Raw genomic sequence first — 14,988 nt, forward strand, 5'->3', positions numbered from 1 at the left:
TCTATTCAATTTCAATTAAGGGTAAGTATTTCACTACCTTCTTTCTTCACTCGGAATTAATTACTAAATGACTTTAAAATATTTCCAAACTTGGAAATATGATTACACAAGCAAAACTAACATGAGTGCTGACTTATGTCTTGCTAACACATGTAGTTCAGCGTTTGGGTAATCTTTAACTTCCTAACTACATGTCTTTGTGTTGACGTATATGCGTATGTAACTGTACAAAATCTAAGAAAATATACACTGGTGAGCTCAGAAAGGGCGCGGCAACGACCGCGCCGAGTTTCCAGTGCTATAGCCTATAGCAGCTAGCAGGCTGCCAGTGCCATGGACCCTGGATCGAGCACCACATCACTCGCCACTACTGGTGTATAGGGCACCGCAGGCTCTGCAGCTGCAGACGGGAACGGATGGCCCAAATGCATGCAGCTCATGAGTCGTGAGGACGGGGAAATGTATGGGAGGAGCATATAGATGGCGAGAGTAGCGTGGAGCCAGTCAGCAAGTCAAACACAGCCTTTTGCACGCTTTCTTGCTGGCACTAGAGTGTGGAGTGACGGGTGACGGCGCGGTACATGTTGAAACGGCATGCAGTGAAAGTCAAAAGCCTGAAGAAGCATTCGCATATGGTAAATGCCAGTGGAATGAAGGAAAATGAACCTAACTAGTCATAACCGAAGTTTCGGTTTCTCTATCTTTTCTGTATTGTTATCAAGTGGATCAATGTTTCTAGTAGTTTTTTTTTTACCTAAGTCACTTAGGAGAAACTCCAACCTATTTTTTATATTTTTTTTTAAATTCCGAACTCATTTAATTTGTTTCTACGTACCGGATGTTACTCATGTGCCCTGATGATATGCTCAGTTGCTTTGATGATATGCTCAGTTGCTTTGCTGCAAAGACCAGGCGCGGACGGAACTTGGATAATTATTCAGTTTGCTGCATGGACCTTGTTAGTTTTTACTAACCAGCTTTCAATGAAAAGCATGCATGCTGCTTCTAAGCTCCAACAGAAGCAGCACGTACACAGAAGAAACCTCTTAACGGTTTTGAGTGCTGTTAAAGCAAGCTATCGGGCTAACGAAGAGCAATAAGTAATACACCTACTCTTGTTGGTGGATAACATAGTCGCTTGTTCAGGTCTACTTCATCCCTTAATCTCTAATATAAGTAATCAATTTATCATTAGGATCTCCAACGAGTCACATACCATTGATATTTAAATTATTTAAACTGTGTGATGAGTAATAATGAAAATTGCTATTTAGGTAATAAATTTACTGTATTGTGACCGAAAACATATAACATATCTATACCTACATGGATTAAAAAAAATACGCAACTGCGTTCGTAGGTTTTTATACATGATATACAACTTGGACAAAGTTTTGGTTGATCTCTTAGAGTTTGATTATCGATAATATTTAAAGTTTTGAAACATAACTAATCGTGCGTAGATTTTCCTTGAAAAATATTTTCACAACGTCTTACATCTAGTAGAATAAAAATCTAAATATATTATAATAAAAAGATAGTGTTCATCAAGTGCTATGACAGGGGCAGCGCGAGTTCTCCACATATCATAATTTTTTATTTATCTATTCCTAAATAATGAAGTACAAACCTTACTGTTGCAATTTATAGGCTACACGAACATTTCGGATCAACACATTTAACTGCTTGTTTTGGGACGACGTTGGATCAGAAACTGTACATCTTTGGTCCGTGTTTGTTCACGGATCACACAGCTAATGTTCAGATTTCAGAAAAAAAAGGCATGTCTAAAACTTTTTAGAGTTGACATGTACCGGTGTCAATTATTCCCGTGGTGTCCATGCACAGTGCAAGTACGGAGGGCTCCCTACTGTTCAGAGTTCAGGGAAAAAGATCGATTGGCAGAGGGAGTGGAGTAATAAGGGAGGACGGTCAAATTCATTTTTGTACTGTCCCATGGGATTCTCTCTCACACTTGCGAACCGGATCCTGCACCATTGCAATCGAGTGGTAAATTTCTAGGACTGATCATAAAGAGCACCAATTTCATGGTCCTGCTCCTGTGCGAGATTAGGAATGGATGATGAAAAGGCGATACAGGGAGAGGATGAATTAAAGAGCGATGGTACAGTTATGATTATAAGGAACGAAAGGAGCCAACACATCTACTTCATCCGTTCTGATCAATCTCTTTTTTTTAAAAAAATCAATAGGACTAGCATAAATTATAGGATTTATATTTTAAAACAAATGAAAAATTGGTGACATTCAGTCACATAGTCTGATAGCTTGTGAATGTCACATAGACTGATAGCTTGGCTTGATAGACTGATAGCTTGTGAATGAAAAATTGGTGACATTCAGTCACAGATCCATGGCCATGCAGCTGGGCCTCAGGATAAGAAATAATAAAACCATGTGTGATTCTTGGACGACTTCCCATTCTGGTCAAGTACCTCTCCAGAATATTGAAATAAAGAAAAACGGCCAGTCAACCTCCATGCAATCCATGGAAACTTAGTTAGATGTGCTCTAGTCTTTTTGCCAATTGGGAACAAAATGCTAGGACCTAGGCGTTCGCTACCTGAATGGCGTATTGGCGTATTGGACCTGAAGGGTGTGTCTGATTGCGAGCTTCATTACTAGCTTGTTTGGCAGAAACAAACTTAGCTTCCTTCATGTGTTCGAGATGGAATTGGCCCTGCAGCAAAGCAATAAGGTGAAATAAAATGCAAGGCTGCTAGGGATATGAAAGTTGATTTTTTTGCTCGGCTAGACGACGAAACATACGGGTGATTGAATCGGTGAGCTTACCGGTCGGTCGGTCATTCAAAAATAGCAAACAGATAATTTTAAGTAACATGCTCATGAAATATAAGGTAAAATGGAATTGTTTTCAAATTGTCATTACAAAGGCAAACTTAAATCTAATTGATCGATCTGTGAGCTTTGGTGGACTTCCTATGTGGTATACTTCAACAAATAACTGCAAGTTACACAATTAAGGTCCATTTCCAGTAAGTCCTATAGAAAAGGGTCCATTTCCAAATTCCAACTCATAAATTTTGCGTTTTTGCTGGAAATGTTACAGATCCGTTATATGCTCTGTTTTATCCCCTCTTCGTGTAGGTTTACACCGGCGAGTTACAGACAGTCCTCATCGATACTTCACATGAGTAACATTGTAACAAGGACAGGGCAATGCTGAAGACCATCAGCCAGCCAGTCCTGCACCCATCACATCCCAGTTCCAGCTGTGGTTTGATCAGCGAGAGCATCTAGCAGCACAACCCACATAGAGAGACAGGAAGAGAGGAGATCAATCAATGCATTACCACCCGAGCTGATCATCTCTCTCCTCCGGCCACTCCCCCACCGTCCCGTTCCTCTCACAAGAATCACTCCTGCTCCCTCCTCAGATCTCGCAAGCAAAACAGGCAAAGCTTTACCCGGGTAAGGTTACGGGTAGCCATGAGGCGGCGGCCACCTTTCCATTCCCGTGCCGCCGCCGCCGTGCTCCTGCTCCTAGTGCTGCTGACCCCCGCCCCGACCTCCCAGCTCGGCCTAGGCCCCGCCATTGCCGCCTGGATCAACGGCGCGCCGCCTCCGTCCCCTAGCCCTGCCGCCGCCGGGGCCTCCTCCTCGTCCGCGCCGAGCCAGGAGTACACGGCGCTGCAGGCGCTGAAGGCTGCCGTCACCGAGGACCCCCGCGGCGCGCTTTCGTCGTGGCAGGGCGCCAATGTGTGCGCCTACCGCGGCGTCTACTGCTCCGCGCCGCCCGACGGCGCCGCGGCCGCGGGTGCGCCCACGGTGGTGGCCGGGATCGACCTCAACCGCGCGAACCTCAGGGGCACACTCCCCGAGGCGGTCTCCCTCCTCGCCCACCTCACGTTCCTCCACCTCAACAGCAACCGCCTCGGCGGCGCCGTCCCGGACTCGCTCCGCGACCTGGAGTACCTGACGGAGCTGGACCTCAGCAACAACCTCTTCTCCGGCCCGTTCCCGTCGTCAACGCTGCTGATCCCGTCGCTGGTCTACCTCGACCTCCGCTTCAACGGCTTCTCCGGGGAGCTCCCGCCCGAGGTCTTCGCCAAGGACCTCGACGCCTTGTTCCTCAACGACAACCAGTTCGAGGGCCAGATCCCGGACACGCTGTGGTCGTCTCCCGCCACCGTCATCACGCTCGCCAATAACCACCTGACCGGCCCCGTCCCTGCCTCCTACGGGTACGCCGGCGGCCGGGTCCGGGAGGTGCTGTTCCTGAACAACAACCTGACGGGGTGCGTGCCGGAGGCGCTGGGGTTCCTCCCCAGCATCCAGGTGCTGGACCTGAGCTACAACGCGCTGTCGGGGCACCTCCCGGGGACGCTGTCGTGCCTATCGGGGATCGAGGTGCTCAACGTGGCGCACAACCAGCTGACGGGGGAGCTGCCGGACCTGCTGTGCGGCCTGCGGCGGATCACCAACCTGTCGGTGGCGTTCAACTTCTTCTCCGGGATCGGGCAGCGGTGCGACCGGCAGCTGGGGAGCCGCGGGGTGTTCGACTTCGTGGGGAACTGCGTGCCCGGGCGGGACATGCAGCGGCCGCAGCCCGAGTGCGACGGGTTCCCCGGGGAGGGAGGGCTCAGCTGCCTCCGTATCCCCGGGGCGCGCCCCGCCGGGTGCGGCGACGCGGCCGTGTCCGTGGGCGTCGGAGTCGGCGTCGGGGTCGGCGGTGTGCCGTTTGGGCTGCCGGGCGCCGCCGCCGGGGCCGGGGGCGTGGTCACCGTCACCGTGCCCTGATCGATCAGTCTGCAGGCCGCTGGCTTTGCTTCTTTTTTTCTTTTTCTTCTTCTCTGATTTCTTCTGAAATTTTTGGAGGCAAAGGCAATTAGCCTCGATCGGCTTGGCGTGTCGCATCGATCATTAATTACATGGCGATGGTAACGGGTGAATATTGGTTGGTTCTTGGCTGGTTAATACTAGTATAATCTCGCCATTTCTGTATGCACGATCAGTTAACAGTGCAGCGTTCCATGTTCTTGCTTTGTCATCATCCATGGCTAGAACACTGGCAGTGGCCGGCCAGCTGGAGTGCAATGCAATGCAAGTGAATGCAGCTGACTACTAGCTGTTGGTTGACAAACGACTGTTGAGGACATGATGATGATGTGAGGCCGTGGTCTTTTGTCGCTTGCTTTAGAGCTGGATGATGGGGAAGGAGAGGAGGATGAGGCGGCGACCTGCGAGAAAGGAGAGGATAGAAGAGAAGGGAGCTAGGGGAAGGGAAGAAGTGGATCTCGGGAGATGTGTTAATGGCGCCATGAATGCGCGGGGGGCAGGGAGGTTGGTGGATGGATGCAGCTAACTGCCACTCTCCAACAGCGCTGGCACTGCACAGCGAGGAAGGAGAGCGGGCAGCGGCAGCCGGCAGCGCATGGCCCCGGCCGGCGGCCGTGCAGGCCCCCGGGGTCTCCTCCCCTCGCTCGCTCGCCATGTGATGTGTTGCTATCTATCCTGTACACCTGTACTACCGTCTCTCTTGTGCTAGACTCCGCTGCCATGACTCGGACCTCTAGCCGCCCTCTCTCGCCGTGCTCCGATCTCTGGATCGGACCAAACTTTTTCCCTCCAAGTTCATGATCAACGGCACAGTAAAAACTGCTTCCAATTATATGGAAAAATAGAATTAGCACGAAGGGTTTCTGCATTCCACAAGCAACGGCTTGGTCGGCCGTACGGCCACCACAAGACATGGCAATACCTGCTGCTCCATAACCTCATGAATCACACATTCACGCAATCTAGTAGCGCGCATACAGGTGCTCCCGAATTATTCCATCATGTGGAAGTAGAAGTAAACGGCCATTCTCATTTGTAGTTGCGCAAGCATACTACAACGGCGATCAGCCATGGAGGCAGGCCGGATCTCACTATTCAGCCGACGTAGTACATGGGGTCGGGCACCTTGAAGGTGCGGTCGCCCTCCGGCGCGCCGACGAGGTCGCTCCACTGGTCGCCGATGTTTCCAACGATGCGGTACCCGGCGTCGACCAGCTTCTGACGCTCGCCGGACTTGTACGGCACCACCGACGAACCCAGCGACGACGGCCTGCAAAAGCATGCAGTTCCACCGAGAAGAAAGTTAGTTGTGTGAGTTGCGCAATCTGGCCCATAGATTGGGCCCAATTTTGAGGTATAAACTAGTAGCCCAGTTATGGCCCAAGCAACCGTCTGAGCAACTACTGTAGTTCCTTCAAGTGCATCATAACGGTGATTGCAAGTTTTTAAGTGCATGGACAGAAGACCAAAAAAAAAAGAAGAAGAAGCTCACGAGATGCGCGAGTGCCAGGGATTCCTGTAAAATTCCTTTCGAAGACCTCTCTTCCAAACGGGGCCTAAACATTTTCAAGACAGGATTTGAAATGTTTTTCATAAAAATTCGTGCAGGAGCCAGGAGAGAAATGGATAAACAGAGAAGCAAAGGCAGAGGGAGCGTACGCACTTGAGCACGAGCTTCTCCCAGGTGTGGTAGCCGGCGCTGCGGAGGTTCTTGACAGTGGGCTCCCTCTCGTACTCGTGCCTGCCGGTGATGAAGGCCACCTTGATGCCCAGCGCCAGCAGCTTCTCGTAGAGCTCCAGCACCTCCGGCAGCGCCGGCGCCGTCGCCTTCGCCACATACTCCTCGAAGTAGGTCGCGTTGTACGGCTGAGCCCTGCACGCACGCACGCAGAAAGCTCTCGCATCGGTCGTCATGTACGTCCTGTTCACTGCAAGTCTGCAACCAAAATGTTGTCTGCGTGCACGCACGGTGCACGGACGGGGACGTACCCGAACCCCGTGTCGGCGTAGTAGGGGAGGTTGCTGAGGGCGGTGTCGTCGATGTCGAACACCCACACCGCCTCCCCGTCGCCGGCGAGCTCCAGCCCCTCGGCGTATGCGGCGGCCTCGCGCACCACCACCGCGCAGTCCTGCCGGAACAGGTCGCCGAACATGTAGTCGCGGACGTAGCCCCGGCACTCGGCGGGGATGCTGTACCAGCCCCGGATGTTGTTCGTCTCCACCCCGAGGCGCCAGCTCGGGCACGACGCCACCGCTGGCGCCCCGCTGCTGGTGATGCCCGCGCCGGCGCCCGACGCCGCGGAGGTCGTCATCATCTCCAGGCCCATGTCGCGCGCGCGTGTCGCGTGAACCATCAGCAGCAGCACGAGCAGCGACGGGAGCCGGAGCGCCATGGCGACTGCCGCTTCGAGCTGGAAGCTTGATAATACGATTCAGATATTCAGGACGTTTGGGCCGCCAGAACATGGTATTGGAATGATCAGCAACTGTGCACTGATTTAGGATTTATCAGATTGGTCCGAAATGGGACCGCCCGTTCCTTATCTCGTGGCCTGGACACATGCATGTCGCTCTGCATACGTTGTTGTGCAGTGTTTATTGTTATGACGTGAAACTTCCGAATATCCGAGGATGAAACTTTTTCGTAGTCGATTGCAATTGCAACCACACACATTTTTTTGGATCTATGTGAAATTGTGCGGCATGCCGCTTTCGACCCGAGAGCACGTGGCGATAGTAGAATTGGGCCTGATAGTGACCACGCTAGCTAGGCCTAGTTCACTACTATATTGCACAAACACGATACGAGTTTGCACCCTATCAAAAACTATATATGAACCTTGTCGAATATAAAATATGAGTTCTCTATGGGTAGTAGTACGAGAAACATGTTTTTTTGAAACAGGAGGGGCAAACGTGTTAGCATAACAGCGGGTGGAGGTCGCTGATCTGATAGCACAAGCTAATAGAGACGGGTGGAGAAAGATGTGACAGGAGCATCACGAGTTGGAGGAGGGTCATTAGACTGGAGCCGTAATGAAGAGTGTCAAGGAGGATGCCTCTGTTGCTGATGTTCTAAGCAAACCCCGACAGTCCGAAATGGAACCTGAAGGCTCAGAACGTGAGGATTCCATTACCCACTTGATTGAGGGACTCCATGCATGTCCGACTGTCCGAGTATGCCCCCGGCCGGCCGGCCCACTGGCTGCCACACCTGTAAAGCTGACGTCGACTGAACAACCATAGCGAGGGAGGCGCGGCGGGGTGCAGTCTCAGATTTGGCTGCCTCTCCTTGGACACGGCCCATCCAATGCACTAGTGCGAGTATACCATTCAGAATCCAACCGTAGTATAATTGCTGTGTCGATTCTGTCATGGATCTCTGTATTTGGACGGTGCTTGCGACTTGCGATCGCTCTCCGTAATCACTCATCAGCTGCCCGATCCGTCATCACTCAATCAAGCAAAGGTGTGGTACGTAGCCTCCCCTGCTACCACTGCTTCCCCCGCTACAGATACCAATCAGCTAGCGCCACCCCTTTTCCTTCGCCGCTAGCCTCTTTCACCACCTCTTTGTCCATGGTCTCCAGCAGTAGCAACTAGCAAGACACCGTCGTTGACCGAACTAGCCCGTACGAGCTAATTATTTTAAAAATTATTGTATTATAAAGTTATTTAAAAATTAGATTCCTAACTAATAATCAAAATTATTTATCTATGACTCTCATTTATTTTATATTCTAACACAATACTCCAGTTATGATTGGCTTTTAATGTAATTACTCTACACACGTTTTTATCTATGTTCGTACTTTTTCACTTTATAATGCACCTCCATATATTGTGTTTAATATGAAAGTCAGTATTTTTTTATCACTTCCTCCTATATATGTATAAATGGTCTACACAGTTACACACATCTTTTATATATACCTTAACTTAGTATTTCTATATTAACAAAGGCAGAAATAGATAATTTATGATCATATATTTGTTTTACTTTTGGACATTTCTGTATAATGAACATGCAAATGATTGGATTAAGATTCAGGTGTTTAATTTAGGTTATTTTTTAATAACAACATACGTTGGTAATTTAGATACAAATTTAGAAAAGCATTTTAAATTAATTTTTATAGTAACATATACAGAAAATCTAGAAGAAGATTATGGGGTTACTTTAAATTATGTTTTATAATGCAAAGGTGGGTAATTTAGATATTAGTTCAGGGGTTTACTTTAAAATATTTTTATAATGATAGTGGTGAGTAATATTTTTAGAAAATATAATAGACTAATGGCTATGGTTATTATAATCTACATGATTGATGCTTAGATGTTTTTTATTTTTATGAGAATTTCTAGTATTTATCTTTTTTCTTACTGCGTCTCATGAAAATTAATGTGGAGTCTCTAATTGAAAAAATAAGGGCACATAGCTAACAATTAAAATTGTTATGCTTTGACCTCTCTTTCATTTGTTAAATATGTTAACACAATACTTATATAGATATACAATTATTATCTTCAACCAATTGTGATAAACTTTAGTTAGTAATTACTCTATAGAGTTTCCATCCACATTTATAATCTTACCTTTTTTCACTTTACATTGTAGGTATGCGCTTGAATTTGTTAATGGACCATAACTTTGAACTATATTTTAACTTGAAAATCTATATTAGCATCACTTCCTCTATATATTATAAATGATGACATGTTAAATGTATATACCTTAATTATTATTCTATACCAAAAGTGTAAGAAATAGACAATTTAAAATCATATATTGTTGTACCTCTTGATATATTTTTTGTGAAGGTGATTTGAATTCAAATTTTTTAATAATGATATATGTGGGTAATTTTAACGAAAATTTAAGGGGTTAATTAAGTTATTTTTTATAATGTTAGTGGTGGGTAATTTAGTTGTAAATTTAGGGGTTATTTTAAATTATTTTTTATAATGGTGGAAGTGGGTAATTGTGATGAAGATTAGGGGTTACTTGAGTACATTTATTGAAGCGTCCCCACATAAGTAGAGACTAAATGTGATACAAATATCAGCCCCAGGAGGCTGATAGCATATTTATTCAACTGATGGTTCATGAACCGTACAACTCCCGAGGGAGCGGGCGCGAAAGCCACGCCGAAAATAAGTAAAACGACAACGGTAACGATCCAAGCTACTATCCAGATGAACCATAGACAGCACTCGGCACTATGCGCCAGCGGAAGCATCCTGCAAAGGGCCAATGCCACAGGCAATATTGGGTGCGGAAACGACAACCTACTCGATGTCCTAGGCAACGAAGTCCGGGTCTTTTTTTTAAGCAACAACACAAGGATGAGTACAAAACTACTCAACAAGTCCAACCACACCCACAAAGGGGGAATAGCAAGAATATGCACAAGTCATAACAAGGATAAGGCTAAGGTTCCTTTGCAATAAAGCTAGATTTTTAACACATGCAAGGGTTTACTTTCAAAAAGGATTTTCACAAAGCATTTGTTTAGCAACAGAATTATTGAGTGGGGTTGATTCTACACAAAGGATCCAAATTTTAATGCTACCAGACTCCCCGTCTGTGGTAGCTCACAGCACATCTGCCGGACACTTCCAAAATCCAACACACGCCATGAAAATCATCCATCTCCCAAAAGCTAGTTATGTGCCCAAACTGTAACTCGTCCAATACCATGGACATGGCTATTCGAATAGGTTTTACCTCTACAGAGGTGTACACTTTACCTACAAGTATGGTACCATAGCACGATCATCTTAGTGTCAGTGCGGATCCTATCAAAGCCATTACCCACCTTAGCTAAGACCTGACTAGCCAACACGGAAGCAACCAAGGGGTCAATGACCTACCAACGAGGTCTTAACCGGGACCAAAGCGACACGTGCTTACTCCTTCTCCATGGTCTCCTGTTGCTCACCAGCTCTCCTGATGGCTAACAGACTAGCTAGTGGGATTTATGCTAAGCCTTCGCCACATACAAAGGTCAAATGGTTGCACGATAAATTGGGTTAGGTAAGATGACACATCAACTCGGTCCTTAATCAAGACAGGATGGATATCTCCCAACCTACTCATCCACTAAGGTACAAGCCCAACTTGGTATTTCACACAAGAAACACCCATCCGTCTCATCTAAACATCTTTCCTTATTTTCCACCAAAACCCCATTTATTTCCAAAACACTCACGCATTTATCTTCGGCAAAACATTGTATTCATGATTGAGTTGTATCAAAGAAAGTAACCAATTCCTAAGCATTCTAGCAGCAATTATCTTCTAAATAGAGCATTTCATATTTAGAGATAATTCTAGGTCACCAAGAAATAATCGTAGCAATCAAGGGGTGGCTATCCAACCGGGTCTTTAAGCAGTAAAACAATATGCAATTTATAAAAACGGCCAATAGGTTGTGTCTGTAAAACTGGGATAAATATGCATCAAAGGGTGGGATTGGACTTGCCGTCCTCAAAGCCTTCTGGGAGTTCCTGCTCGCGGTACGGGTCCTCGGGCTCCGGCTCGCGATACTGGCCTTCAAGCTCCTCTGTGGGCTCCTTCTCCTCGGTCACTCCACGATCTACGACACACACGAGCGAGCACACAATAAATAAAAAAATAAGGTTTTACCTATTGAGCTCAGAGAGAGAGAGAGAGAGAGTGAACCGAAAATAGAGGAAGGAAGAGTGTTTTCAGGGAATTGGTAGATGACTTAGTGGGAATATATTTGGGAATGATGTGGTCGAATTTGGGGTTCATGGGAGGAAATTTGGGGCAGAAAATGTCAGCAAGAAGGTGCTTAGGGGCTGCTTTTAAAAGGTCTAGGGACCTTTCTGTAAAAGAATTTGGGAGAGGGAGTGGTCTTGGGGAAAATGGGAAAAGAAGGGGGGAAGGGTCACGGTATGAAAAAGGGGAAAAGGGAGGGGTTTAAAGGCAAAACCGCCTTCTTCTCGAATAGAAATAGGGGAGGGAGGCTGGGCTTGGGTGGCCGGTCAGCCAGCGGCGGCGCCGGCGACCCAAGGCGCGGCGGCGACCGGGAAGTAGGGGAAAAGAGGGAGGAGATCGAGAGGGTCCGATTCCTCTTCTCACCTCGGCTGGGGCGGCTCCATGGCGGCAGGTGGAATGCGTCGGTGGCGGTTATGGGCGGCGACGCTGGGGACCTCGGGAGGGAAGGAAGATGTTCGAGGTGCTCATGGTGGAGTTGGGAGTGGAGCGGAGGCCCTTTTAGAGGCCGGAGGAGAGGGGGAGGGGGCGGCAATGGGCGGTGCACAGGAGGCTGCAGTAATGGCGGCTGGCGGGTGGTGCAGCACGTGCGGGGTGCCACAAGGCGGCGCTGTGCGCGGGATGCGTGGGCACAAGGCGGTGTTGTTCTTGTGTGGTGTAGTGACTAGACGGCGGGCGACGTGGCGACTTGGTGACAGGCGACGCATTGGCGGGCGGCAGGGGTAGTGGCATGTGCATGGCGTGGTGGCAGGGCGTGTGCGCGGGCGTGCAGGGGCGAGGTCGGGCGCGGACGTGCGTGTGCGCTAGGGCGGAGGGGGCGAGCAGGAGTCTGGGGCCGGGCGCGCATGCGCGGGGGGAGGAGGGAGGGGCGCAGGCGCGCGGTGAATGGCATACATCCATGGGTCCACCAGAAGGTTTGTACGGATCCATACGAGGAGAAGTACATCGAGACATACCAGGACATGGAGACTACGATACAGGGTGCTGTAGTCTACATGGACTACCAGGAGACTAGTCATAGACAAGGAAACTACTCTTCCGAGTTAGAGTTGAACTTTGTTGTCGTATCCGACTAGTACTCTTGTAAAACAACTACCCTGTAACCCTGCTCCCCCAGTATATAATGGCGGGCAGGGGCCCCTCAAAACAAGTTCAATCCTATACAGGAAAACAACATACAAGACGTAGGGTATTATGCGATCTAGCAGCCCAAACCTGTCTAAATCGCATGCCTACGTACACCATCGAGCTCCTAATTTTGGTGACATCCACCAACCAAAACTCTACCTTGGGTACTCCCTTGGTAGGTTGTTGGGTTTAAACAACGACACACGACCAGGGAGCAAGCGAGGCCGGGCTAGGCTGGGCTGGGGAGATAGGCGTGCGTGGCCAGGAGAGAAAGGGAGAAAGGAGGGAGAGGAAGAAGGAAGAGGGAGAGAGATAGAGAATGGGAAGAAAAGGAAAAGGAGAAAAAGGAGATGAGGTAAAAAGGGAAAGGGTTGGAGTAAAAATAAAAGATAGAAGTAAATGGTGTGAAGAGTTAAAGAGATAGAGAGGGAGACGACGGGGATTTCGGAAGCGGTCGCGGGCACGAGCGGCGGTCTTCCGACCGGCACACGGTGTGGCTTGCAGAGAAGAAAAGGGAGAAAATGGATGGTGGTCGGCTTTGGTGCCGGGACGACGGAATCGTCGTCCTGACGGGATTTGGGAGCTCAAGCGGTGAAAAGATTTTGAAAATAATTTTTAGCGAGTGATTTAATTTGGTGAATTTTAGAGATGGTACATTTATATAATGGTAGAGGTGGGTAATTTAAATATAGATTTAGGGAGTTACTTTAAACTATTTTTGTGATGGCATAGGTGGGTAATTTTTTAGAAAACATAATAGATCCAATAGCTATGATGATTGGAATCTATCTATTGATAGCCAAATATTTTGTTTTTTTGAATTTCTAGAATTTCTCTATTTTTTGGAGTGACCACCTAGGATTCTAGATGACTTCACCTGGAGACTTCAAAAGGAGTTGTCGGTGTTTTATACCCGTCAACCTACCGATGGGTATCCCGAGGTAACAAATTGGTTGGTGGGGGATCGCCGGACCTGGTACTTGATGGGAAAAACGAGGATACAAGACACCGATTTATAGAGGTTCCGACCGCCAATGTAACGTAATACCCTACGTCTTGTTTGGGGTGCTGTATATTGCGCTCTGCGCTTGGGTGTTATTGGTTTAGGTTCTACCCTAAGGTAATTCTGCTGATGTAGGTATCCATGCCTCCTTTATATACTTTAAGGGATGGGACTACTAGTCGGTTATAAGAGGAGTTTTAGTAGAATTATAAAGGTACGAGTTCTAGTTGAATTAGAAGAGAATTAGTTTGTTTTTTTCCTTGGGATCTATCCCGACATGTGCTGTGCACGGAAACAATGGCCAGCGTGATGCACGGCCACCATTGCTCCGGAGATCCTTCGGTACCACGCAAGTTAAGCCTGTCGCTGCGACGCTGTGACGCATGCCCTACCATGTCTGTACGTGACTTGACCAAATAAGGGTAAGATACATGTGGCGAGGGCAGTGGCCAAGTGCATCGATCGCCGTCGCCCTCCGTCGACCTCGGGACCCTCGTGTCGTGTGTCGTTCAGATTAGTAGATCTCTAGCTCTAGCTGGTGAAAAGATGCCACTTTTGCGGACACTCATGCCTCACCCTCTCTGCAAGCCGGCAAACAAATCCAAAATCCGAGGAGGAAAAAAAAAACAACACCAAAGCCTCGCCCTGTCACCCACCTGCCCCATTTCCACTCGATCCGGCCGCTCGCCCCTTCGCCTGCTGCCGTGATGTTCGGTTTCATGGATTAAAATTTAATACCTATCATATCGAATGTTTATATGCTAATTAGGAGGATTAAATATGAGCTAATTATAAAACTAATTGTACAAATGGAGACTAATTCTCGAGATGAATCTATTAAGCTTAATTAGTCCATGATTAGATAATATGATGCTACAATAAATATGTGCTAATTATGAATTAATTAGGCTTAATAGATTCCTCTCGCGAATTAGCCTTCATCTGTACAATTGGTTTTGTAATTAGTCTATATTTAATACTTCTAATTTATATCTAAATATTTAATGTGACAGGAACTAAACTTTAGTCGGTGGAACCATACACCCCTAAAGTCTTGTTGTACAGGAAGGAGGATGCATGCCGGGCTTTAGTGCGTGGCAATGGCGGTGCGTGGTGGCGGGCCGGCGACGGAGGACGGAGGACTCTACCTACCCGTGCACCTCGTTGTTAGCTTGCTGCTGGAACGTAGTAATCCTCCGCGCGCGCCCCAATCATCCGTCCACCCAAATCCTTGTCATCTGCAGTGCTCGGAATGGAAAACACGAGCGACTTATACGCTGCACCTGCACAACCG

At 47.9% G+C, this 14,988-nt stretch overlaps 2 protein-coding genes across 3 annotated transcripts; one reads left to right on the forward strand and one right to left on the reverse strand.

The window, feature by feature from the left end:
* Positions 1-3,202: 3,202 nt before the first annotated feature.
* LOC117850039 (leucine-rich repeat extensin-like protein 7) lies at positions 3,203-4,959 on the forward strand. Its single transcript, XM_034731818.2, has one exon. It carries the CDS (start codon positions 3,472-3,474, stop codon positions 4,780-4,782), a length of 1,311 nt encoding a protein of 436 aa, XP_034587709.1. The 5' UTR covers positions 3,203-3,471; the 3' UTR covers positions 4,783-4,959.
* Positions 4,960-5,668: 709 nt separating this feature from the next.
* Positions 5,669-7,396, reverse strand: LOC117850041 (acid phosphatase 1). Of its 2 annotated transcripts, XM_034731819.2 has the most exons (4): positions 6,811-7,391; positions 6,485-6,694; positions 6,314-6,377; positions 5,669-6,091 (listed from the first exon to the last, which is right to left on the reverse strand). In XM_034731819.2, exons 1-4 carry the CDS (start codon positions 7,212-7,214, stop codon positions 5,813-5,815), a joined length of 957 nt encoding a protein of 318 aa, XP_034587710.1. In that variant the 5' UTR covers positions 7,215-7,391; the 3' UTR covers positions 5,669-5,812. The 2 variants fall into 2 exon arrangements, with proteins under 2 accessions (XP_034587710.1, XP_034587711.1); XM_034731820.2 differs by lacking the exon at positions 6,314-6,377 and having other exon boundaries at positions 6,811-7,396.
* Positions 7,397-14,988: the final 7,592 nt, after the last annotated feature.

This window comes from Setaria viridis, chromosome 3 (assembly GCF_005286985.2).
Source record: "Setaria viridis chromosome 3, Setaria_viridis_v4.0, whole genome shotgun sequence".
NCBI lineage: Eukaryota > Viridiplantae > Streptophyta > Magnoliopsida > Poales > Poaceae > Setaria > Setaria viridis.

What these genes read in the sequence shown, in the direction of transcription:
- LOC117850039 (XM_034731818.2), top strand. Translation starts at nt 3,472, where the DNA reads ATGAGGCGGCGGCCACCTTTCCATTCCCGTGCCGCCGCCGCCGTGCTC.
- LOC117850041 (XM_034731819.2), bottom strand. Translation starts at nt 7,214, where the DNA reads ATGGCGCTCCGGCTCCCGTCGCTGCTCGTGCTGCTGCTGATGGTTCAC. An exon ending in TACGCCGACACGGGGTTCGG is followed by an intron (nt 6,695 to 6,810) that starts GTACGTCCCCGT and finishes GCGTGCGTGCAG; the next exon opens with GGCTCAGCCGTACAACGCGA. An exon ending in TGGGAGAAGCTCGTGCTCAA is followed by an intron (nt 6,378 to 6,484) that starts GTGCGTACGCTC and finishes GAAAATGTTTAG; the next exon opens with GCCCCGTTTGGAAGAGAGGT.